The 24,945-nt window shown below is 43.8% G+C and overlaps 2 protein-coding genes across 4 annotated transcripts; both read right to left on the minus strand.

The window, feature by feature from the left end:
• Window positions 1–677: 677 nt before the first annotated feature.
• On the minus strand, window positions 678–9,076 carry stum (stum, mechanosensory transduction mediator homolog). 2 transcript variants are annotated; one of them, XM_011611966.2, is made up of 5 exons: window positions 8,898–9,076; window positions 8,491–8,815; window positions 3,005–3,187; window positions 2,665–2,673; window positions 678–2,263 (listed from the first exon to the last, which is right to left on the minus strand). In XM_011611966.2, exons 2-5 carry the CDS (start codon window positions 8,699–8,701, stop codon window positions 2,229–2,231), a joined length of 438 nt encoding a protein of 145 aa, XP_011610268.1. In that variant the 5' UTR covers window positions 8,702–8,815; window positions 8,898–9,076; the 3' UTR covers window positions 678–2,228. The 2 variants fall into 2 exon arrangements, with proteins under 2 accessions (XP_011610268.1, XP_029704997.1); XM_029849137.1 differs by having other exon boundaries at window positions 8,491–9,076.
• A 6,026-nt stretch (window positions 9,077–15,102) lies between these two features.
• ehd3 (EH-domain containing 3) lies at window positions 15,103–24,480 on the minus strand. Of its 2 annotated transcripts, XM_011611967.2 has the most exons (9): window positions 24,172–24,479; window positions 23,544–23,809; window positions 21,750–21,926; window positions 21,125–21,222; window positions 18,142–18,283; window positions 17,962–18,061; window positions 17,705–17,875; window positions 16,534–16,698; window positions 15,103–16,448 (listed from the first exon to the last, which is right to left on the minus strand). In XM_011611967.2, the coding sequence occupies exons 2-9, from the start codon at window positions 23,768–23,770 to the stop codon at window positions 15,921–15,923; spliced, it is 1,608 nt and encodes a 535-aa protein (XP_011610269.1). In that variant the 5' UTR covers window positions 23,771–23,809; window positions 24,172–24,479; the 3' UTR covers window positions 15,103–15,920. The 2 variants fall into 2 exon arrangements, with proteins under 2 accessions (XP_011610269.1, XP_003971602.1); XM_003971553.3 differs by having other exon boundaries at window positions 23,544–24,480.
• Between the last annotated feature and the right edge of the window lie 465 nt (window positions 24,481–24,945).

Below are 24,945 nucleotides of genomic sequence, written 5' to 3' on the forward strand. Positions count from 1 at the left end.
TGTGCTTTCACATGCACAGCTTCCAGTAAGAAGAGGCAACTGATGGTATGAAATCAGAGATGACTTTATTTAGAGGAAGTCATGCTTGGATTACAGACATTGCAGTCATCATTTACATTTACAGGAGTGTGAACGTTGTACTTTTACGATCATGAAACCTCAAAGAATTTTACAGTCATAGCTTCTTTAAAGCCTAAAAAGTCATCCATCTTTAAGAATACGGAACTTTTAAATTCTCACTTCCCAGTTGATGTGAAAGTTTGGTGCTGTGTCAGTCTGACAGTGATGGAAATGTGGTGATCTTGGATGAGTGTGTTAAACACACTGTGTTTACACAGTGGGGTCTTTGGCATCTGCGGGAGCTGTACTTATATTTGTTTTTTCTTTATATACAGCTCTTTATATACACTCATTGGTCTGCAGTGGGCAGAAACAATCCTTATTTGGTGAGAGGGGAGAGTTGGCAAGTCTGGGCAAAATTCTTACAGGCAAACGCTTTTTATGGGAATAACATCTGTGTTGTCCACACTGGCTCCTCCACGCTGATGGATAATGACACTATTTCTGTCATCGCCATGGAAACTCCTTTGAGATGTAGTGATCGGAAAGCTCATCCCGAGTCTATGATGCCACGTCCTCTCTCGACTCTACATTTGAATAACTAACAGAAATATACATTTTTTTTTTCTTACTTTTCTAGTTTTTTGCGGGATGCCACCTTGAGCCTGGAACTCTGATGGATCTGAGATGTGACCACACATATTCGGTGTAATAAAATAAGCACAAACAGACCCAGCAATAAAATATGTTTTTACTGCAGCATAAATTAACAAGTAAAATAGAGTAGTAAAGGTACCACATAGTGTTAAAAAAAAAAAAAAAATCAAAGTCACACACTTTATAGCAGTCTGAAAACAAAAATGAATGCACATTAGTGTAAAAACCACTCCTAAACTTTTTTAGGTGCCTTTCTTACTGTGACCTATCTGATATAATAAAGTAGGAGAGCATTTCGGAGCTAAATTGCAGGGCTAAAATACACACTTCTAATATCCAAGCAGTACAGACGGAGAGGTGCTTTTAAAATCCACATTTCAGAGCGTGTCTTAGTCCGGTTACGCCTTGCTTCAGCAGTCCACCTCACCATAAGAAAATAGGCACAATCAATTCACATCTAATTATAATCAAAGCTCTAAGAATGTTGCACAAGTGTTGGTGTCCGCATCTGTTTGTGTTGGTTGACATCGCGACCCCAAAGCCGAGCATGCAGGGAACTTTAAACAGGAAGTAAACTACAAAACCAATGCTACAAAAATCACTCAAGAGGATTTTAAGGCATAAAATACCACCTGCACACTCATTGTTGTAATGCTAATTTTCACACACATGAGCACTTCACGACATCGATACAGTGATATTATTTGTGTTGTGTTGTTGCACCGTTAAAAGCACTAACATAGTTCCTCTGTTACAATCCAGGAGTTAATCTGCAACATAATCTGGTTGGTAGGCAACGCAGATTATGTTCTGGTCAAATATCACACACACGGTAAATACACACAGGTTATATTGACCCATTAGTGTTCAAAATAGCTGCTTGAATAAAAAGAACAGGGTAGACGGGGTAGGAATGCTGGTGTCCCACACTGGTGTATCACTGCTTTGCACATTTAAAAGCTGCGATAAGTCAAGTAATTAGCAGGCGGAATGAGTCATTGGACACACACACACACACACCCACACACACACACACACACACACACACACACACACACACACACACAGAATGTGAAAAGAAAGTGTTTGCCAACAGCAGTGGGAATGTGTGAAAGGAAAATAAAACGATGTTGGTCGCAAGCTGACTTCATTAACTGTGAAGAACACTGATAAATACTATGTTGTCCTTATAAAAGCCACTAAGGTTTACGTGATTCCTGTCCTGTCATTTTTGGTTTTTACAGATTTGCGTTTGCAAAAAACAAAACAAAAAAAATGTAAGAATTTTAAAGCAGTGATAAATGAATATGAACATCTTCATCCTGCACAGCCACTTGTCTCCTGTCTTTCTTTTCTTCTTGCATTTATCTCTAATTCCTTCTCGTGTCGGCTCCCTGCCCAACATCCAGACATTGGCAGTGTCTGCTCATTCCAAAGGTCGCCTCCGGGATTTCAGGGTCGTTCAACTGGCACAAACTGCACGAGACCTTGGCAGACAAGAGCATCCTCCATCAGACGTCCTGGGGAAGACCCTGGTCTCTGTAGCCTGGGCAGGGAGTGGGAGAGGGCAGAGGAAGTAAGGTGTCTGAGGGATACAGATGAAGCATTCATCAGATATTAAAAGCTCGTGTCATTGAACCGATGTGTGCTGCTAAAGACGAAGCATGGGAGCACCGGTGGCTGACGTAGTGGCAGTCAGCTATACGGGATTTAGATTATGTGGCTGCCTTTAGCATCCGTTTGCCTATTTTCAGCGGAGACCAAACCTCCAGTTTTGTCCAACAGCTTTGCGATTTTAAATTGATGCTTGGATAACTGAAAATACATCAGCGCCCAAATGTGATTCATTTGGTGACGAGTGCTGGCTTTGAATTTCGTAAAGTTGTTCGCTTCTGTGTGAGCTCAACACATCTCTGTGGGATTATTGAGTAAAAGATAAAAACCTACCATCAGAAACTGTGGGGAGCACGGGGGGGGGGGGGGCGGGGAGAGAGAGAAGAGAGAAGGAGTTACAGACTCTTTTGAGACACGATATTCACAAAAATTCAAGAGAAAACATTCAGGAAATACACTCCAACACACATGGGCATGCTTGCATGTAGAGACACACACAGGTGTGTAGTTCTAGTTTTTGGTCATTCCTTATTTGTTCTCGTTGGGAACAATTCCTATACGTGCATGCAACTTTAAAATCACTGCAGACGTGTGCTGCATTTGTAATTCATCACCTGTGTTTATGTGAGCCACAACAATCTGCAAAGCAACGCGACATAAAACAAGAACTGACTCGCCAGGATGACCATGTCCATTCCCCAGAAGATACTCATGATCCACCCAACCATGATGACTGCTGTCAGTATCTGGATCACAGCCGCAGCCACGTTGAGCCAGAACACGCAACAAACTCCCCGCTCCGGGAGTAGTTCGCTGCGGGCTCCGCACAGCACCGTGAAGGCTGAGAGCAGGGTGCCTGTAGAACAGAGAGGGGAAATTATATGATCAAATGACATCCCAAGTCAGTCACCCCTACCTAAATGTCTCCAAATGATTGCAGTACCCCTCCCTGTCACTAGATGGGGCAGTTAGATCAATCCTGTTGCACATATAATCAACTGGAAAAAGTGTCATTATTCAGTGTGAGGCAAACTGCAGGATTGTGGACACAGTTGTATCTCACAGCATCCAGTCACGCCCCTGAAGGATGTGAGAATTATTGAGAATTTAGTCTGGTGAGACCACGACGGCAGTGGTGCCACCAGAAATGTCCCGCATAAACTCTGAGTGGATGTATCTGCTATCTATGTCAGATGAACACGAAAGAAATGAAACCAGAATTAAGCAAGAATCTTTCTCACCAAGTGGAATTGCAGTTACATTGATGCTCCACACGGGGCGCTCTACCAAAACCTACATTAGAATCAGCTAATATATAAATCACATTCTCTTTCTTGGGTAAGATCATCTCAGCCTGTAGCAGGACAATATTCATATGGGAATAGATCCTTTCTGCTGTATTTCTGAGTGAAGTGGGGCATTTTGTCAACAGCGTGAATGACTCACAGGTTCAGCAGGGGTTCGTTTTTGCTGCAGACGTCCAAATACGGCCCTGAAATCTGTACCTAGTTAATGTGACATTAGGGATGTCTGCTGGATGTGTAGGCAGCCTCGGCCCTAGTTCCCCCCAGTGATTTCTTGTCACATTGGTGGAATTTCAAATAACAGAGCAAGCCAAGCAGGTGTGTGTGTGTGTGTGTGTGTGCGTGTGTGTGTGTGTGTGTGTGTGTGTATGCGTGTGTGTGTGTGTGTGTGTGTGTGTGTGTGTGTGTGTGTGTGTGTGTGTGTGAGTGAGAGGCAGATGTGAACCAGCTGCTACATCGTGTCTGTGAAGAGCAGAAGAAGGCCAAATCAAGTGGAAGTTGGCTTCTGAGGATTTACTCTTTCTTGGTCTTCTTGTTTTTTATGCTTTATTTTTGATAAGGAGGGGGTCGGGTGGGGAATGAAGAGCTCTGTAAAAAGACTCTTTATATAGAAACACAGGCACGCCAGATATGTCCCACACTCGTAACAAATCAGAACATACACCATAATATTTACTTTCCCATGGATTATGGTGGCCTTGTCTGAAATGCTTCCAAAAAAGTCAAACTGCCAAGTCCCAAAATAGCAAAGGAGGGCGGAGAATAAGGGAAAATAAGAATTCTACTTTATGGGTTTTTAGAAGGGCTAATATAAGATTCATGAAGACGTTATGATCTCATCAGATGAAACGTGGAGGTCGCAGAGGCCACGCCCACCAGCAGATGCCTTTGGTTGCCGATGAAGCGGCCCACCTCCAGATATAAGCGACAGCAGGCTGGTGGCTCCAAACTTGGCTGGCAAAAGAAGGATCCATGCTGTCTGGGTACGGTTAGATCTTTAGGTACGTGGTACAAATTTTCTGTACCGTGAGATGACTTTCATCATAGCGTCTGTTGCCGTCATGGCCACCGTTTGACGACTCCACTCTGGAGCTGTTAGAGGGCGATTGAAGCGAACATCTTAGGGGAAAATTGGCCATTAAAGGAGAAAAGAACATGTTTAACAATCCCCGACTACAATAATAGTAAAAAAGAAATGTTTAATACATCCAGCAAACCTCTTTGTGTGAACGTCTTTTGGTTTCCTTGTATGTCACACGTGGGAGATATTATGTGTGTGTGTGTGTGTGTGTGTGTGTGTGTGTGTGTGTGCATGTGTGTGTGTATGTGCAGAAAAAACCCAGACAAATGACTGTAATCACACGGAACACTTCACAGAGCACCCACTGGTAGTGTGGGAGGTTAATGATAGAGTGTAAGAGTGTGAAAAGAAGGAAAGGAAAGAGAAAAGACAAGGAGACGTATCGCAATGAGTCAAAAACAATAGAGTAGAGTTGTAGTTGTTTGAAGAGAAACTTTGGGGAACTTTTTCCTGTGGATTAACGCTTTAGTCGACTGAAAGGTGACCGATATGACAAATTTCAGCCTTCGGCGAGCGACCTACATCAGCAAACCTTCTGGTTCTGGTGAATAGCACCCAGCACACGCCCACCCAGATCCATCTGAGTCTTAGTCTGAGCAGTTTCTGGGTTGTTTATCCCACCCGGCCTGAAAAGGACATCAGAATCAATCCTGGCCTCTTGGTTCTGCCCGTCTGCCCCACATTCGGGCCATCTGCCCGAGGATATTAATTCTGCCTCTGCGCTACATTCAAGCCATCTGTCTGGTGTCTCTTTTTGGACTTCCCTCCATCTTCAGGGTGGCTGCCTGGAGTCTCGCCTTTGGAATCTTTAGGTGCAAAGCTTTACTTTCGCTGCGTCTGATCATCGCTTGCCTTTAGATCCTCAGTCTTTAGAATTTTCTAGCATTTTCTTTAGGGCCTTTGTTTTCTTCAGCCTCGAACACAAACACAATCAATAAGATCCACCATCAACCACAGAAAGGAGAGGAGATCCTTTTGAAATATGTCATTTCTCTCCAACAGTGAGGCAGATGCCGCACAATTGCTCATTGCTGAATGTCTCCAATAAAGAGACAATTACCCCCCTATTGTCTAACAGAGGGTATCTTAATCAAGATGTATTCTCAAGCGGATTCGTTTGCATTGAGGTTTCACTTTGGTACTAAAGGAAACATCAAAGCTGTGTTCACCTTTAGAACAGTATCTCCTAACGCTGCCGACCCATCAGAACAAAAGCTACCATAAGTGTCTGGAACACTGATCCACTGTGATATGTGACGTTCACACCAGCAGAGATAATCTTCTTTCCCCAGTGCCAAAGACGCAGGCTTTATTCAAACAACCGTGCACGCTCATGTTTGCACGTTTCTACTCTGACTCTTGTCCCAATTCAATTACACGTGTCTAAATTTTATTTTGGATGTAAGGATGAATAGAACAAGCTGCTGTTCTCCATCGCAGGCAATTAGGCAATTCGACAGAACAGACTCACACACACACACACACACACACACACACACACACACGCACACACACACACTCACATGCACGCACACACAGACACACACACTCACATGCACACACAGACACACACACTCACATGCACGCACACACAGACACACACACTCACATGCACGCAGAAGCTCTCAATTCTTGCGAGTCAGATACACACATAAGTGCCCTGTATTCATTTCAGTCTGCGTTGCCACGGCAACCAGCCACAGCTATTCAATGAAATGTCAAGGCGCCGAGGCCGTGCACACAAAGATGAAGGTGTCGCCTCTGCCTTAAATGCCCGCCCGGCACGGTTCTAATGGTAGACCGTCAGCGTGCGTGCACAGACAGAGGGTACCTGGACTTGTCGCCGGGGGTCGTCGGGTCTGCCAGCCTTGTTTTCTGCTTTCAGAAACACTGGAGAAACAGGCCTTGAATGAGATTTGGAGTACATCTTTGCAAGGAAACATTAATTACTTTTTATGTTTTGATTTTTGAATCCTCCTAATAATTCTTTAATGTTTTCCTGGATCTGTATATGAGGCTACTCTAATCGCTACCACAAGTGTTTACTTAAAGAAAATTGAGGTGACATAATATGAGATCCACTTTCTGGTTCCACAGTTGATGCCAAGTGCAAAGATCAACATCTCCTATAGCTTGATGCTACATATTATGCAGGTCAGATGATATTACACAGCCGTAAAAAGACATCCAGAATCAAACAGGACGCCGGACCACACAGCAGAGGCATCGGATCTGTCTGGATCGCCACCAAAAGACACTCCAGGGACCACTGTTAGAAGATCTAATGTACGGTTGTACAAGAGCTCTTATAATGTCATCATATGAATGTTACGAATTTGGGTTTTTGGCTCTTTCAAAATAGGAAAACAATAATCAAAGGTGCTTTAGTGGAGGCAGTTATGCCAACACTGCAATCTACACCCTCTGCCAGACATTTATTGATTAGACGAGGATGTCACTAACACCTGACGGAATATGAGTGTGGCTTTGACACTCCAGATTGCTTCTTTTGCAAAGTCTGCCTTGGGGAGACAATTGAAATGTCTAGAGGCCTCCTTAATGTCAACCCAGAGTGGGAGATGTCCCTGGGGAAATGGCGCCCCTGAACGCATCGCGAGTCAGACTTTTCTCTCAAATGCTGCCGGTGTTACTGACGCCATTCATTGTTTCAGTGTCACAACTGGAAAGGTCATTGCTGCACAATTAGTGCTGCGCAAGTGTTCTGATCGTCTGGTTTGTTCATTTGCACTTTTACGTGGGTTCCTAGCAGCAATGTTAACACAAAACCAGTAAAAATGGGGGATTTGAGCACTGTGTCGACCTACCGGTTAAAACAAGTATTACACTTAATGTTGACCTAGGTAGCACAACAGGCCATCCATCCATCCATCCATCCATCCATCCATCCATCCATCCATCCATCCATCCATCCATCCATCATCCATCATCCATCCATCCATCCATCCATCCATCCAACCAACCATCCATCCATCCATCCATCATCCATCATCCATCCATCCATCCATCCATCCAACCATCCATCCATCCATCCATCGATCCAACCATCCATCCATCCATCCATCCATCCATCCATCCATCCAACCATCCATCCATCCATCCATCCAACCATCCATCCATCCATCCATCCATCGATCCAACCATCCATCCATCCATCCATCCATCCATCCATCCATCCATCCATCCAACCATCCATCCAACCATCCATCCATCCATCCATCCATCCAACCATCCATCCATCCATCCATCCATCCATCCATCCATCCATCCATCCATCCATCCATCCATTCATGCTGGCCCTGGTGTGGCATCAGGCTCTGCCCATTGAGACTGCTGTTGTGATACCAGTGTTACTGTCATTGTTTGTGCATGTATAGAGAAGATATGATCACAGGAGTGTGTTAGTTCAGACAACTTACAAAGAAACGTTCCCATCAACATCAAGTTCCAGGAAGTTTGTTGTGCTGGAGGAGTAATAAAAAGTCAAGTGCTGCTCATAACTTTGGTTTATTTCTCCAAATATTTTCGTAGCTGTTCCCTGTAAATTTTGCCTTCAGGACCAGTCAACATCCGCTCTGACTCGTTGTTTGTTTGTCTTTGCCTTCTCCGTGACTGTAAACTCTGGCTACCCCCTCCACTCTCTGACATTCACAGCATCTCCAGTTTTAGAGTTTAATCTCTTTCCCATTTTATCTGGACTGTTTTTCCACACAAGTCACACATAAACCGAAGGGCCAAGCTTGATTACAGACTTACCCAGACCAGGTATAAAGGTGTTTAGAAACAGACAGATGACGGCCAGAGGAAAAGGCATCGTGGGTATCGCAGCTCGCAGAGGTCCCTTCTTCTCCCTAACCTCCACCACCACTCCTCCACCTGCTACAGGGGCCCCGGCCACAGCTTTGGCCCCGAGACTGTCCCCAGGCTTTACCTGCCGCTGCTCTGTTCTTCCTTCTTTCTCTGCCATTTTCTGCCTGGTTGAGGTCTGGAAGTAATTATTGATTGTCTTATAATCAATGATTGATCGTGTCCTTTGAGGTGCTTCGCCGTAAGTCAATGGGAAATAAGAACCATCGGTCCACTGCAAAAAGTCAGTAGAATTGTTAGAAATATTCAAGAAATCTGATGTCCTCGTTCTTGCTGACTTCTCCTCACCCGTTTACCTGTTTGGAAGTGAGAGGTCAGGGATTCGTGCCTTTGTTTCCAGCCATGCTGAAGAAACACTGAGCAAACGATAGCTCCTCCATAAACCCCCCCGTCAAGCATGCATCCACTGGAGTCACTCTGTCCTCTTCCTTGCAGTCCATACCACGCACCTCTCCGACACAAAGTGCAGGCAACAACCCCCTGCTTATTCTACACCTCCCCTCTCTACCCCACTCTCTCTCCCTCTCTTCACCTCCCTCTCCTCATCATCATTTAAAGGAACAGTGCACCGATTTATTGTTCCATTTTATTAATTTAATAACCTCCTTCCACATTGTCAGGCGGCGTGCTGACAATCCTAAAAACAAACTTTGTAGAGTAATGAAATAATACACCTCTTTTGATTTGCACAATTATTTATGGGGATTCATGTGGACAAAAAATCAATATAAGCAATGTTTGTATTGTGTCAGCTTTGGTGGCCCCAAAAGGCTGCAGGAGCGCAAAGTATTTTTATCCAATCTATGAATTAATTACTTTTTATTCATCCCTATGTCCATTCTAGGCTACTGTAGAAACATGGCTGAAGGGCCTAAAACCCATGTAGGGGGACCCACATCACTGTTTATTTAAATATCTCACTGGGCTTTAAACTGAGCAGAACGATATAAATATGTTTTTTATCCCCCAAATGTGTAAAATTGCAAAAGAAAATCTCAGTTGAAGAGCAACAGTAAATAAAGCGATGCCCCGCAGGGATAAAATAGTGGACTCACAGAAACAGTGAAGGGCAGTGGGGACATCGGACCACGGCGAGACATGTACCGTCCATACCTCGCTAATTATCCACGCAAGCTTCCAAAAAGCTCATATACTTTTATGTCTGCTTTTCCTACTTTCATGTACTCCAACTTTTGCCCCACAACTCGGCGCAGCCTTGAAATGATTCTTTCACTGAGTCTGTCACATCTCCTTTGTCCCTCCCTCTCTCATCCTAATGTGGTCTCCAAGCAACCCAGGAAGCTGAACCATAATTATACAGCAGATATTGATCTCTGGTCCCTGCTCCCCCCTTTGTGCTCTCTCTCCCTCTTCATGTCTTTGTTTTATTCTTTCCCCAAATTCTTCATTTTTTACTTTTCATTTCCTTTTTAATCTCCTCTGAGAGATAAAGAGGAGGCTTCTAAGAGTGGCTTTGTTGTCATTGTCATGCAAAGCTACAAATTTAGCTGATGGCGGCATGTGAGGATGACAATTCAGGAGCACGGCGTGGCGCTGATGCATATTGCCACGACAACATGACCAACGTACAGCAGAAACAATCAGCAGTCAATTTAGTAATAATCTTTTTCAACGTCTGTCCAGTATTGCATTCATGTCCCTTTGCGACCTCTGTCAACATCGGGGAATAATTTAAATCTCTCCCATCTGTCAGGAGAAGCCGACATCACACCCAGATATTTATATACATGTGTGTTCACCTCTTTGGGTGTTTTGTCACCCTCTCATCACCTCATCTGCTCACACGGTTCTTCTCTTGCACTCAGAATGATATCAGGAACATCCTCATCTTCATTCCTCTGATGGCTCATTATCTCTTAATGTTAAGATATATCAAGGCCAGGTTTTTAATCCCTAGATGACCTAATTATTATAGAATTTCATTTTTGTCAGCTGAGGTTCATAAAGGGATGTATGCAATAGTCATATTTTCGCTTATAACTTCATAACTTTTAAACCATTTTACACCTCCTCGCGCTCATTACTCCCCCTGGACCAGCTTGACAGGCCTTGAATCTTAATGTGAATACAAAATATTCCTTTCTGGCTTAACGCATCACTTTTGTTTTAAGAAATACCGCAAGAGATGCCTCAGCTGTTGTCTACCTGTGAAAGATTCTACATGTTGGCCCATATCAGGTGTTGGGAGGAAATTAGCAAACTAATCAGCCCCAGTTGGTCTCCCGAGACGCAGTGATTTTTTTATGATGATTATTTTTCAATCCGTTCCAGCAAATTTAAAATGCAACATCCTCGTTCAGCTTCTCCTCCGGGTGAGGATGAAATCCTTCATTACCTTTTATTGAGTAATCAACTCCTCTGTTTACAGTATGTGAACCCCAGACTGGAGACAAGTTATAAAGCTGGTAGCTCTTTACTACTCCATAACTGACAACTCTTGTGAGGGGAAAAAAACCAAACAATAACTATACAATATAAAGACTGTTTCACTGAGCTGCAGTTTCTGTTGCAATCAGCAGTAGTGAACGTCTTAGTTTGGAAATGTAACATGGAAAATGACGAGAGCGCCCCCTAATGGCAATAAAGGTCTACTACATATTACACAGGGATATTCTATTCGTATCGTAAATCGTCTTTGGGGGTGAATACGCGTTCCTAGACACAAAAGAAATTTGCAAATTTCCCTTTTACACAGTGTGGAAAAATAATCACAATAGTAGTGTGATTATTAATCGTAGTAATGGTGAGACACTTTTATTGCTACTCTGTTGGTGATCATCTTGTGGCACAAATCAAGAATTTCTTTGTATATAATCACTTCACATTCCTGTGCATGCAAGTCAATAGAAAAGACATTTTTGCAATAAATAATGTAAATCCCAGACTTTGGAGATGTTTTTTGCAAATGTGTGAAGGGCCAGCGGGAGGCAGCAGAGCTACACGGAGCCTGTTGTGTATCTTCTTACAGATTACTGATAGTCAGCATTTAAAGTGATCTATTTGTGTTTGTTCAAGACATTGAAACACACCAAATCAGGAGGAATAAACTCAAAGTAAGAGAAAGACGTTTTATGGCCTGGAAGTTTTTAATGACTGAACGGTTTATATTTATAAAGCGTCCTGTGAAAGAGGAAAATGTTTGATAAGCGCCGTCTGTGCGCATCCTCTCCCTCGTCCTGGCCCTTCAGCAGCTCAGATAACAAATGCCCATCCATCATATGATAAAATGTTCCCTCCTTGTCCAGCAGCTGATGCCTCGGAGGGTGGGGGGGGGGGGTCCAGTCTAACCCTGGAAGGAAAAGCCTCTCATCACTTAAAGGACAGGGTGTTTCATCCAACAGGTTAGGGTTAGGGTTAGGGAGAAATTTCAACAAAAACAGGGAATGGTGGTATGACCTGGAAATTAACTTGGAGCTTATTTAGATTAAAGGTGAAAAATTGGAATGATTGATGATTCTCCCTTGAATTGAATTCCTGGAATGTTATTTAGGGGTTGGCATCCTCGGGCCTCGGGGCCTCTGGTTCCCAAAGAGCAGCTCTATTTGTTGGCCAGGGTGTCATTTCATTTGACTCATTGCGACCTCCTGCTCACATAAAAGACTCTGAAGGTCACCAAACGTATCCTGACTGCCCACTGTTCCCACACTGGGCTCAGGTTCAAATGAGCCACGGCAGGAAACGGCAATATCGGACAAAAGGTTCCACCAAATCTGCACCACCGACACTGACGAATGCACCTCTTCACTCACGAGAGAGAATGGTAAATCAATGAATGACATATCAGGCAGTTTGATTGCTTGTGTTACACTGCAATATTCATGAAAAAGGAATTCTGCGCCTCCCTACTGTCTGTTCTGACCGAATCTTCATCATTAAAATAAAAAGAAAATAAAGAAAAAGATGAGGAGCGATGATTTGCAAACGTCCACGCATGAATGAATGAGCTGTGGGCTGTCTAGCGGAGTCAGTCTGGTTCCTGTTCTAACTAAAACAACAAGATAGCATTATCTGAGAAGCCTTCTTTTACACATTATATAAGAGTGATGAAAACTCGGTTCCTGCACATCAGCCATGCATGAGAGATATGCATGCGGAAACCAATGTACAGGAAATTAACAAGGGGGCAGTACAACTAAAATGATAAAATAAGGATTTTTGGGTTTCGTGTACTCAATAAAGAGGCCTGCTTTTCTGTGGTTATGTGTGAGGTTCATTTAAATGAACTACTACACATATTTCAGGTGGGAGTTGTGTTAGAGGAACACCATTAGATCACAACAGGCCAATATAATTCTGAGAGGCCAGGAGACTTCAAAAACTAACAAAAGCCTTTATTTATGCAGCACAAATCAAAAATAGCACGAGTGTTAACAGTTTGATTCTCAGGTCAGAAGTTGGTATTTTTCTGATCATTCCATGGTAATAGAACAATGATGATAATGATTTTATGAGTCTCTAATGCTACAAGTGAATCTCTCTCTCTTTGCGTGTGTGTGTGTGTGTGTGTGTATGTGTGTGTGTTCTCTGTGTGTTTGTGTCACACAGGATGCTGACCTTGTCCATGGCCTCTGGATATCTCAGGAAAAGGTTCAAGAAATGCCCATCAGGACTTAGTGAAGTTATTACTTTTAACACACACACACACACACACACAAACAAATCCTGTCCTTGTGAGGACTTTCATTGATCTAAAGCAGTTCCCAGACCCTTGACTGACTGTAGCCATCACATCTAACCCTCTAACCCTGACCCTAACTCTGACCTAGGCCTTAAACCAAGTCTTAACTCAAGTTAACTCAAGAGTTAAGAGTCAAGTTCGAGCTTCCAGAAATTATCCAACCATTCCACATTACCTGAAGGGTACTACCAACTAATATAAAGACAAAGACGTGTACTTAAGGATGTAAAGTAAGCTTGAAAAATCTGGCCCTTTCTACACTGATGTCTATTTTCACTTTATATCATGATTGTTACTGGACAAAGCACCACAACAAAATAAAGACCAAATTCATCCAAATTCTGTAGGAATAATTTATTTTAACTGAAAAAAAGGAAATTCCAACGATAACAATTTTAAAGAATGGAGATTTGTTTGCTAATTCACCTGAAAACTTGCCTGTTGGTGAACTACATCCAGATTGGAGGACACAATCATGTGTGTAAGTTCGAGGGTTTAGAGGTCACGAAGAGCCACAACACCTCACTGTTAATTAACTTTGTCTCCATGGTGACAAGTGTTGCAGCCTAACTGAACAAAATGACCTCACACACGACAGGAAAGTTATTCATTTATTATATTCATTGTTCGGCGTCAGCTCAAATCATTGTGGAAGACTTTCATCAGTAGCATATCTACAGTTTAATTTAATTTCATCTCTAATCCATATTAATCAGTGATAATTAACAGTGAAGCTTGTGTGTGTGTGTGTGTGTGTGTGTGTGTGTGTGTGTGTGTGTTTGTGTGTGTGCGCGTGAGTGTGAGTGTGTGACTGCTCATTGTTTAAAGAAAATCCCAACATGGAAAAAATAGCCGAACATCAACCGTGTACTGGAAGGGGAAAAAAGAACACATAAACTATTTCTGGTAGCAGGAGTATTTCTGTGCTTCCTGGAAAATGTAGAAAAAGTTGACAGGAGGATGAAGAGAGGAAATAAACAAGGGAGTGAGAGGAGAACACAGATTTATGGAATCTTATCTTTTTAGGGTGTGTGTGGGGTGTAGGTGTGGATGATTGGAGCAGATTGGAAACTGTACAACAAGTCTGCACCAGGAGTCTGATATCTCAAAAGACTGGGTAGGTGGCCCCCCCGCCCCCAACACACACACACACACACACACACACACACAAAGACAGACATACATGACCTTGAGCATTTTGTGTCCACACATGCAAATTTTTTGTGTGTTTGAGTTACTGTAAGTTGGGACAGGAAATGACCAACAACAGCAGAACTTCCTGTGTAGATGCATCATCTATGCATGCAGCGTGCGTGCATGTGAATATGTGTAGGTTTAAAAGGCCTTTAAATCACAGTCCTGGCTTGATGTGTTGCATAAACGACATAAAAATAACTGATGTCGACTTGAATTTATGTGGAAAACGTCTTGAAACTCCAGCCAAGATAAGACCAAGGTTGAAGTGCTTGTAAGAATTCCCTTCCTTCATCCTTTAGGGTCTCGTGTTTCCCACACTTTTCTTTCGTTATTCGAGGGTAAAATCTCATGAAGTGTCTCCTGAAAAATGTGAGAAACGAAATGCAAACGTCGCATTAAATCTATGCGTCCATATTTTATTATACATTATATCTTTGACTCTAAGCTTTTTAGCAGGAAAGTTGGGGTCTTTATTAAAGACTTGATTATCTTCATTATCCTGCAATTACATTGTTGTAAACCCGAAAAACTCTCAGATAAAGCAGTTCTTCAACATTCCCTCAAGATATTTGGGAGTTTTATAAAATAATGCCTCAAACTCCAACTTTGGTAATAGGTTCTTTATTACATTTGGACCATTTACACCGACAGAACATCAACAATTCTGAAAAACAGCATTCCCAGTCGCACCAGTACACAGGATGGGTGTTTAAACCTTTGTTATGTGCAGTAAATCCAGTTGCACAAAGGAAGAGATGCAAACGTAAACTGGAAACGAGGATGTACGTCCATACTGGCAACTGTTGGTGAAATGACACTGGACAAGAACAGATGTGATTAGTGTTTGTCACTGTTACAAACCTCTGGAGTTAGTTCGCAGTTTAATTTCTAAACCAGTCAAACCAGTAGGGTCTGTAATGCTTAAGACGTAATGCATAGAGACATACGTATGTGGGGATGTGCTCAAACACCACAGCAACACATCTGCACATCACCTTCCCCCAATACGGCGAATGTCCGAACACGACAACTTTGTATAACAGTTACAAGATTTCCAAAAGATCGGAATCAGAGCAGTCGCTACGGTTGCCTTCACCATGTGTGCTTTGTCACCTTTTGCTCTCAACATAATATATTCGATATTGTCGGTGATGTATTTTATTTCAAAAGGTAAATAAAATATCGGATATTGTTTATTTTTATATCACAGCTGAGGAAGTTCCAGTAGTTTTGGATTCGCTCACATTTTGCTACATTCCAGTGTTTCCTGATGACTTATTTATGTTAAGCTACAACTTTACCGTGACTAACTACAGCTTTCGATGTATCACTTTTGCCAATTTTAGTGTTTTAAGCATATTTTTTAATGTCAATTTTCTAGTGAAGAAAGCGACGCCTGTGTTGAGGTTTGCTTTTCCAATGACTATTCGGTTATTTTCCTCTTCGAAGGAGGAACCAGATGTTCAGGCAGCTCTGAGGGCAGTTCATGTCCTTCCAGTTTCACCTTGATCAGGTGATTTGCCAGCGCAAACTCCTCGTCGTCCAGCATCCCGTCCTTATCGATGTCCGCCAGCTTCCAGATCTTCCCCAGCACCGTATTGGGGAGTTTAGACTTCACCATCTCCTTCTTGGCGTTGGCTCCTGTCACCTTCCCATTGACGGGGGACAATGTGTAGAAGATCTCGTCGTAGGCGGGCTTGTCCCGTGCCACCACCCACTCGGCCTCGTCGATGCCCTCGCCGGCTCCTTCGCCGTAGCCGTGCCCAAACGGGCCGTCCAGGGTGCCGTCGAAGGCGCCGCCCTTCACGACCGGGTTGGGAAGCTGGGTTTCTTCCTGGCGGACGAGGATCATTAAACCTGCGATGTCGTGAGCCAGCATGTCGTCCACCGCTTCCAGAAGTTTGGGTTTCAGAGGCTGGAATTTGTGGAGATCCTGAGCTTGCAGTTGATCCTAGAAGTAAACAACCATATCAGAACGTTTGATCTCACCTGTCAGACCCTCCCTCTACAAAACCCGTTTGCTAATTCCTGGTTACCTGCATCTTTTTCAGGTTGGGGAAATCTCCAGGTGATATCTGATGCTCTCTCTCAATGCGTTTGTAAATATCTCCAAGGCTGGCGATGAGCTCTTTCTTCTTGTTCTCCTTCCCAAAAACAGAGGGCATGTCTTTCTTCAGCGAGCTGATGATGTAGGCATGGACCTGAGTGGCCAAGGGTAAAGATTTTAGATTTTCTTTTAATTATAGTGGCAAAACCCTCAAAAGCACCAAAAATAAAGGATGAATAATAATCCATGATTGGTAAGGACCTAGAGTCAGCACTTTTTTTAAAAGTGGATGGATGGATGGATGGATGGATGGATGGATGGATGGATGGATGGATGGATGGATGGATGGATCAATGGGAGAATGGCAGGTCCTGATTATGCAAGTTTCACTCTTCAAATGACACTTTCATTGATCACAGCAGAGGGGTTAAATGCTTTATTACATTCATTCCTAACGTGCACTTTAATGTCGGGAGGAACACGAAGGCATTAATTCCTTTAAATCCTCCTGCACAAGAAAGAAAAGACCAAACCAGACAGAATGGATGTCAAATTCTGACTCAGCACGATGACACGTTCGATTATTATGAGTGTTTTGAGCAATGTTATGAGCAATGTTTAGACAGTCCTAACAGCTTGCATATGAGAATTTTTTCTTTAAAAAAGTGACACATCGGACTGCCGCTGTTTAGCAAGGAAAGATTTAAATTCAGTGAGATGGTAAATCAACGACTTGTGTTGACATTTGTTTTCAATATTCATCTGAAATTAGTTCTGGCCAAAGCCATCAGATAGGAAGGAACCCCCTATTTGTTATGTCATTGTGGTGATGTATGCGTTTCCCCCACTCAGAGACGTCCTTGATCCTCACTGACACACACACACACACACACACACACACACACACTATCAGCTGTCGAACAGGAAAACTGCTCTCAACAACAGTTTGATAAATCCGCCTGTTTAGAGGAATGTGTGCACGTGTGTGTCCTCTGCAGTGGGACAGAGACAAACAGTTCTGCTGTCGAGGGTAACAGCTGGAAGGGACGATGTAAAAATCCTGCGAGTCCCTCCAGCTAAATGAGTTTAACATAAGTGCAATAATAACGCAGGGGAATTAAACGTCGTCAAAGTGCTTGTGTGGTCCGACCGCTCCCTACCTTGGCTAGCCTTGCCCTCTTGATCAGGTCGTTGAGTTTGCGCAGTGCCGCGTTTCTCGGTAAAGACTGAATATCTTTGAATAAATCCTGCTCCTCCGCCTCAAACAGCTTCCTGTTGTCTGGAATCAGCAGCGGGTGGGACCAGAATGACCCGATGTAGACACGGATCACCTGAGACAGAGAGACGCTTTAAGCCCAAGTCTCGAAAGGCGGTGGAGGTCTTCAAGACATACATGTTCACTGAGGTTTTTCTATACCTCTGGGGTGTTGACGATCTTCCCCAGGGACCACATCAGGGCACCGTAGACTCTCATCAGCTGCTGGGTCTCGATCTGATCGGCTTTGTTCAACACAACCCTGGAAAACAGAGACAGTGTTGCTTTGAAGGAACCGTGGCATTAACATCCTTTAATCTGACCAGCGCGTCCACAAGGCACCTGATCTTGTCCTCGTGGTTCTTCAGGGCCTTTATCACCTCCGAGAACTCATCAGAGATGTCCAGTTTGTGTGCGTCAAACAGCAATATGATCCGATCCACCCTCTCCGCAAACCACTCCAAGACAGCTGCAAAGTCATAGCCTAAGTGGAGGTAGAAATGAACAAATAAATGAGGGATGACACTGTCCCAAGAGTTGAACAGTTTTAGATCACTTTAATTTCCTGTTTCTTTTGCCCCATAATGTGCAGGTGTGAAGCTAATAAAGATGCCGCCTGACTTGATGTTGAAGCATTTATAACCATTAAAGCAACTCAAAGGCCAATATTGCCTTAAAATAGCTGCACTTTAGGTGCAACACAAGTGTGAGTTGATGGTTTCAATGTCTTGATGATGAAACAGAGTCAGGAATCAAAGGCTTCTTGACTTTTAAGGGGCTTCAGGATAAAAATCTAACCAGGAAATGCACCAGTCAAGACGAGAGCAAAGAAAAAACAGGAAAAAAATGGATTAGTTGGCTAATTCCAATACAAAACGTAAGAGCGCATGTGAGGTCAAGCGGTCAATAGAGGCTTTATGTTAATGCATTTGGCTGGGTTGTCTGAGTGGCTTGTAGTGTACAGCAAGGCCGAAAAAACACCTGCAAGAACATAGCTGAGCTTTTGCAAACTACTGTTACTGTGGCGGCTCCGTTCCTCCTCCCAGTAGAGATGCAACTTATATTTCATTTTGCTTAAGAACGAACAACTATCTGGCTGCCAGCATCAGTAAACAAATAGGATGATGGTGCAGGATGATTCCTCCCTGGGACATGAGTGAGTTGAGCTGTAGCAGCCTGCACTCAGTGTGTAAAATGTTGAAGTTTGTCTTAGTAAAGGTTTTTCTTTTTTCCCAGATGGGAGTTAAAAACATGACACACTTCTGGACCATTAAACAGCTCGATACCTTGATATTTTAAAATTTTAGTGGATTGTTCTTCACAGATGTCCTCACATGGTCGGAATTTTAGCACATCAGCAAGTTTAGGGGCTTGAATATTCGTCCGCCTTGAATATTCGGCCTAAGTTGATTGGACAGCGTGGCGATTTCGTCATTATGACAGCATGAAAAATGGAGCCTGTGCCAGACACATGGTTTACAAGCAAGTGGGATCACTTCTCGGAGCCTGGAGCAGATGTTGAATACACGGAGAATGTCCCAAATTGAGGCTAAAATGTCTGTCGATCACATAAATTGCAGTTTCATTGGAGCCTAAAACTGAGGACAATTTGGGTGATAAAGAATACAAAACTTCCTATAAGGTCCAGGACAGAAAAGATGCTTAATAACACCATGTGACAAAGGTCTGATGAAGAACACGTCAAAGTCCATAAAATCTTCAAAGTATCGTTTTTAATTGGCCGGTCGGAGCTGATACCGCCAACTTAGTATCAGAAATACCTCCATAACGACATCTATGTAGGCAGCTAAAGCCTGAAATCTCCTCATCTGGACACACACACACGTGCACACGCACGCACAGATGGAGACAGTGACAAAACAGCAAAACAAGTCTTAAATCGTGACACAGGCAACAGAAATGCAAGAATTATGAAAACAGATACTCAAAATGCAGAAATGGACGACAGTTCCATGTGAAAACACAGCTGCACGCACGCACACACGCACACACACACACACACACACACACGCACACACAGTCCCCAGAGACAACACAGCTGTGCTGACGCAGGAGAGATTAAGGTTAGCCTGTATTTTTTATATCTAACAGACAATAGCAGGGTCACACCCCACTGGGCTATTTATTTGCTTTCACAACACGCTCGATATGTGGACCGAGCCATCGGAGGACCCGTTCCGCCTTTACAGCCCGGCAAACCTGTTTCCTTCAGTTGCTTTCGAATTCTAATAAAGTTGCGCCGAAGCCGTCAGCTTATTCGCTCTCTGAAGTTTCTCAAGACAACAACTGTCTCCTGACACGCACTAATCCCGACCCAACCCTGCGATGAAGTAATGCGCTGAACTCAGTGACCAGAATCTTGGTGTTGTTTAGCCTTCTGGAACATCATATGTGTGTTTATATATTTCATCTCCCAAAACACTCTTGCAGACCAGATGACCAAGTCCTCGTGCAAGATTTGTGGCCCCAGAGGCAAACTGGCGTGCAACTGGGATGGGGTGCTAAAAAAGTGAGATGGACAGACGGTAAAGGCTGGGAGGAAAAGGAACCTCTCGCTTTCACTTTCATCAAGCTCACTAATCCACTTGGGCCTTAACTGGCATAAAACCAGAACATACAACACAGGCATTTTAATACAGAGGAAGGTGGATGGAAAAAAGAAAGCAGTGGACTTAATAGCCCTCTTTAATTATCGTAACTCTTTTGTGAATGCTAAAGGATGCTATGGCAATGCTGCTAATTAGCTTTGGGAATGCCAACAATGCTGGACCCTCGGAAGCTGGGAAGGAGCTTTTTACACCGAAAACAGGCCCAGCAACACCCACGTCTCACACTAGAGATAAGAACGATACCTAACAAACAAAATCAAAACAGTATAAAATATACTTTTTCTCAAATGGATCTATAAAAATCTTCACATTTGTCTTGATGACCTAACTTTACAGCTCTGTTTCATTTACATCTGTTTTTTTTTTTTAACAACAGAGTCGCAGATTGTTGTTTCTGAGCCGTGCGTGTGCACGGGTGCGTGCACGTGCGAGACAGTCAAAGCTCATCTTTCTCTGTCGCTGCTTCCTGTTGAAATGAATGAAGCGCAATCCTGTTAGCTGGAAGTTAAAGTAAACACACACACATGCATCCAAAGGAAACGCTGACGTGGTCGTTCAGAGTTCAGTGGGATGGAGGGATGGATGGTGGTGGTGGGGGGGGTGGGGGGGGGTGGGACTGGCGCTGCGGCTGATTGGCTCTCGTGAATAAATGAACAGAGAGAGAGAATGGGAGAGGACCAGTGTGCACGTCTTACCTCGGCTAATTCTCTGTTTCTCTCCTGACAGAATTCCCGGTGTGTCAATCACGCTGATGCTCTCCAGCACGGGATTCGGCAGCTGTGCACACACGAACCTGCAAGGCAAGACACGCGCGGGGGGGAAGAGGCGTGCTGGCAACTTAAAAGAAACTGGACAGAAGTGTAAAACGTCTAAAACAACAAGCACGGTCCCGGGCCAGACGCCCGCTCTCTCCTCCATCTCTGCTTTCCTTCGCTCTCTCCAGCTGAATAAGCTTGTCAGGTTATCAAAGGTCGCCTGGGTCAAGCCGCCCCCCCACCACCAGCGCCGCTGCGACAGTCAGCGCGTATTCTGTCTGTTCACTTTGAGGAAAGTGTGAAAAGATTCTGGCTCTTTTTCAGATGGATGAGAAGGGAGTCCTGTGGGTCAGCCGACACGCAGGAAGCCATGAGGAGAGTGAATCCCAGCCAGGGCGCACTGGGAAATTCAATCACAAAGGAATGTCGAGCTCTGGCGTCGACTGTCGCTCGCACTCTCTGGTCTCCTATTCCCATGTTTCCCCTCTGTGTTCTGTCCTTTTAAGCCTGCTCGCCATCCGATATCAGAGAATTCATCACGGGTTTAGCGAAAATGTGCCGTTACCTGTTGAGGAACGCGTTGCCAAAGGCGTTCAGCTTTCTGAAGGGCTTCTTGGGGTCGACCACTAAAGCGTTGCCGGGGATGACTCCCTCTGTGTCACCGTGCATCACCGCGATGAAGGAATCCGTGGTGGGTTCGGGGCCGATGCGCATTCCGGGAAAATCCTGTTCCAACAGGTAGCTGTTGAGGAGATTACAGGGACAAGAGATGAGATGTTTTACAAACACCCTGTTGGGATAAACCGAGCATGTAAAAGATCACCCTGCTCCGATTTAACCTCAGATAATGAAAGAAAAAGTTGTTACCTAATGACATACAGTAATATTTATGATAGGTGAGGACATACAGTCCCATTTGCGTGGAAAGTTGTCTAAATTCCAACCACTTCTTGTTTTTAGACCGTTTCTTTAGGAAAAGGCTTGTATCAACCCTCAAACAACACAGCTGTAAGCGACACGGACAGATGTGCATTCAAAAGCAGTTCTTTCACACTGAAAAGCCTGGAGAAGCAGTTCAACAAAAATAAAAATCTGAAGACAGCTGGTCTGCGTTGAATTAAGAACCTGCTGGAAGAAAGATTTAGGGGATTTCACATTTAAACGTGGGGTTTGAAGCCATTATATCAGTAGGGCCCTTAAACGTTAACATGAAACCTCTGTGCTTTCTGAAACAGGGATAAGATGGAAATGTTGTATGTAAAGTAGGCCAAACGGCAACGTATACCAACACACGGTCGGCAGCAGACTTTTAATAAAGATGTATTTAACTAATGACGCAACGTCAGCCTACAGCTGATGTGAATATGACCTCAACCCAATTCGCCTTCCGCTGTTCTGCGGCATGTGTGACACGCTAAGATTAGAGGATTTCTGGAGCCCGTTGCAACCCTAAAAACCTGCCATAAAAAAAAAAGAAAAGATTTCCAGCCGTGAATGGTCATAAATTTTACAGGGTGGGTGTGTGTGTGTGTGTGTGTGTGTGCAGTTTAACTGCTACCAGATGTAAAGACGGTTCCCTCACATATACGCTCTGCAAACACTGGTAGTGCCTGGTAGAGCCATCTCCCTGCACGTGTTGTAGGGAGGGTGTGTATGCATGTTCACTATCATGTACTCTAGTGAGCAGATGTCACTCTAAATAAAGTCACCTTGGAGGGGGGAGAAATGCCATGATCAGCAATTTGAGAGATTTTTATTATCTGTTAATAATAGGTTGAATTTTTAATGAACGCTCCCTCCTTCTGCCCTTCCAGCAGCGGGAACCCTGAGGTGTGAACTCGGGGGTTAGCCAGCATTCTGGACATTCTGCACCTTCCTGTCGCATCGTCGGACAGGAACCGTGCTGCCGATGCCTCGCCGCTGTTGCCATCGGGGAGTTAATCAAACAAAACAAAGCAGAAAAGAGCAAAACATGTCAGACAGCTGTCTTGCATCACAGCAGGAAGTCACCAACGGCGTCCTCTCTCCATTCTAATAGGCTAACACTTATTGTGTGTGTCTGGGTGAGTGCAGGACATCCTCGTGCAGACACAAGGTTCAACACCCAGGCGGGAACTGCAGGTCATGAGCTCTTGACTCACTCAACCCAATTAGCACTGTTTAACCAAAAAACAGGATCAGATTGTGTTTATCTATTTGCTGATGGTGATCTTGCTATGACATTATAAAAAGCATCTTATAAAGGTACCCCGAGTTCTCCTAACCTGTTGTGTTACTTTAGCTGAGAGTCTGGGCGTGTCAGCCACGGTCAGACCTTCTTTGTATATGAATTTGCTTGTGTTGACCCCCCCTCCCTCACCGTATGAAGCTCGTCTTGCCGGTTGAGTACTGGCCCACCAGTAAAACCATTGGCTTGTTGTCAAAGTCTGCATCCTCCAGAGCCGGGGAGTGGAACTCATGGAACTTGTAGTTCTCCTCCAGAGGCAGGAGTTTGGTTTTGTAGAGCTTCTTAAGTCCATCACTGACAGTCTGAAAGACCTCAGGCTCCTTCCTCCTCCTGTCGTCGGTCCCAAGCCAGCTGAACATGTCGTTGGTTGCTTCTTCAAACAGTAAAATCTCTAATTGCTGAATATTCTGTCAAAGATTCTTATTCGGGCCTCGACTGAGAGGGTTTAATATTATTTTATAACTATTGTGCCTAAAAGACAATTTTTTATTATCTAAAGCACAGTAAATGCTTGAACGTAAATCATTCAGTACAAAATAGACTTAAAATAAAAGCAATTAATACCTGTCCTTGTATTGTATATTTAAGGTAAATTCAACCCTAATTCTCCACATGCAGTTTCATCTCAGTCACACTTTTAGCTTCGTAGCCCCCAAAACTATAAAACCGGTTCTTGATGACTAATGAATGTCTGCAAATAATCTCAATCGGGCCAAAATCCAATCCTCAATCACGCTGCTAATGCACAATATCAGGATACCGCTATTCAATTAGGTCCCAGAGCTGACAGAGGAATCCCAAAAATGATGCACCGACTGGCTGTCAGTTGGAAACCACCATTATTGTTCTGCTCCGGCTCTTCTGTCCACAAAATAACACCAACTGGAATCGAAAGTGTTCCCTTATTCCCCTAAAAAATGAAGAGCTGCACGCTTCGATTCGCTTTTGGGCCTAATTTCCCTCAAAGCGCGGTGATGAATTTGGCAGCTGACGTCCTGCAGCTCAATTTAAATGCCGAGGCGAAGGAAACCGGAGCCCGGCGGAAGTGCCCCGAGGCTGGCCGTCCGTCACAGCTCGGTCCCGCCCAGTGATGCCGCTGCTGGAGCCGAGAGAGAGAGAGAGGGGCGCCGCCATGATGGAGGAGAGACCGCCGTCTGAAAGTCAGGGCGCCGCCTAGCGTCCCGTGTCAGTAATGCTCGATAACTGACGTGTTTTACTATATTTTCTCCACTTTGGCGGCTATAAGTTATTGCTATTTTAAAAGTGTGTTTTAGGTTAATAACGTAGAAATGAATTTAGAGTATAAAATAAGGAGTTGCTGCTGTACCTTCCTTTTGATTTATAAAAATGTGCGTTGTGTCCTCAAATTATTGGGACCTGTGATTAATAAGGCTGTAGTATTTTTTCGTAATAGGTGCGTTTTAAATTGTTCAATTAAAGTTTACTAGAGCTTTTTTGGTATCATCAGATAATGTCAATTAGTAATCCAACATTTTATCAAATTTGTAAAAACAAATATTTGTATTATTAAAAT

This window comes from Takifugu rubripes, chromosome 16 (assembly GCF_901000725.2).
Source record: "Takifugu rubripes chromosome 16, fTakRub1.2, whole genome shotgun sequence".
In the NCBI taxonomy this organism is placed as follows: Eukaryota; Metazoa; Chordata; class Actinopteri; order Tetraodontiformes; family Tetraodontidae; genus Takifugu; species Takifugu rubripes.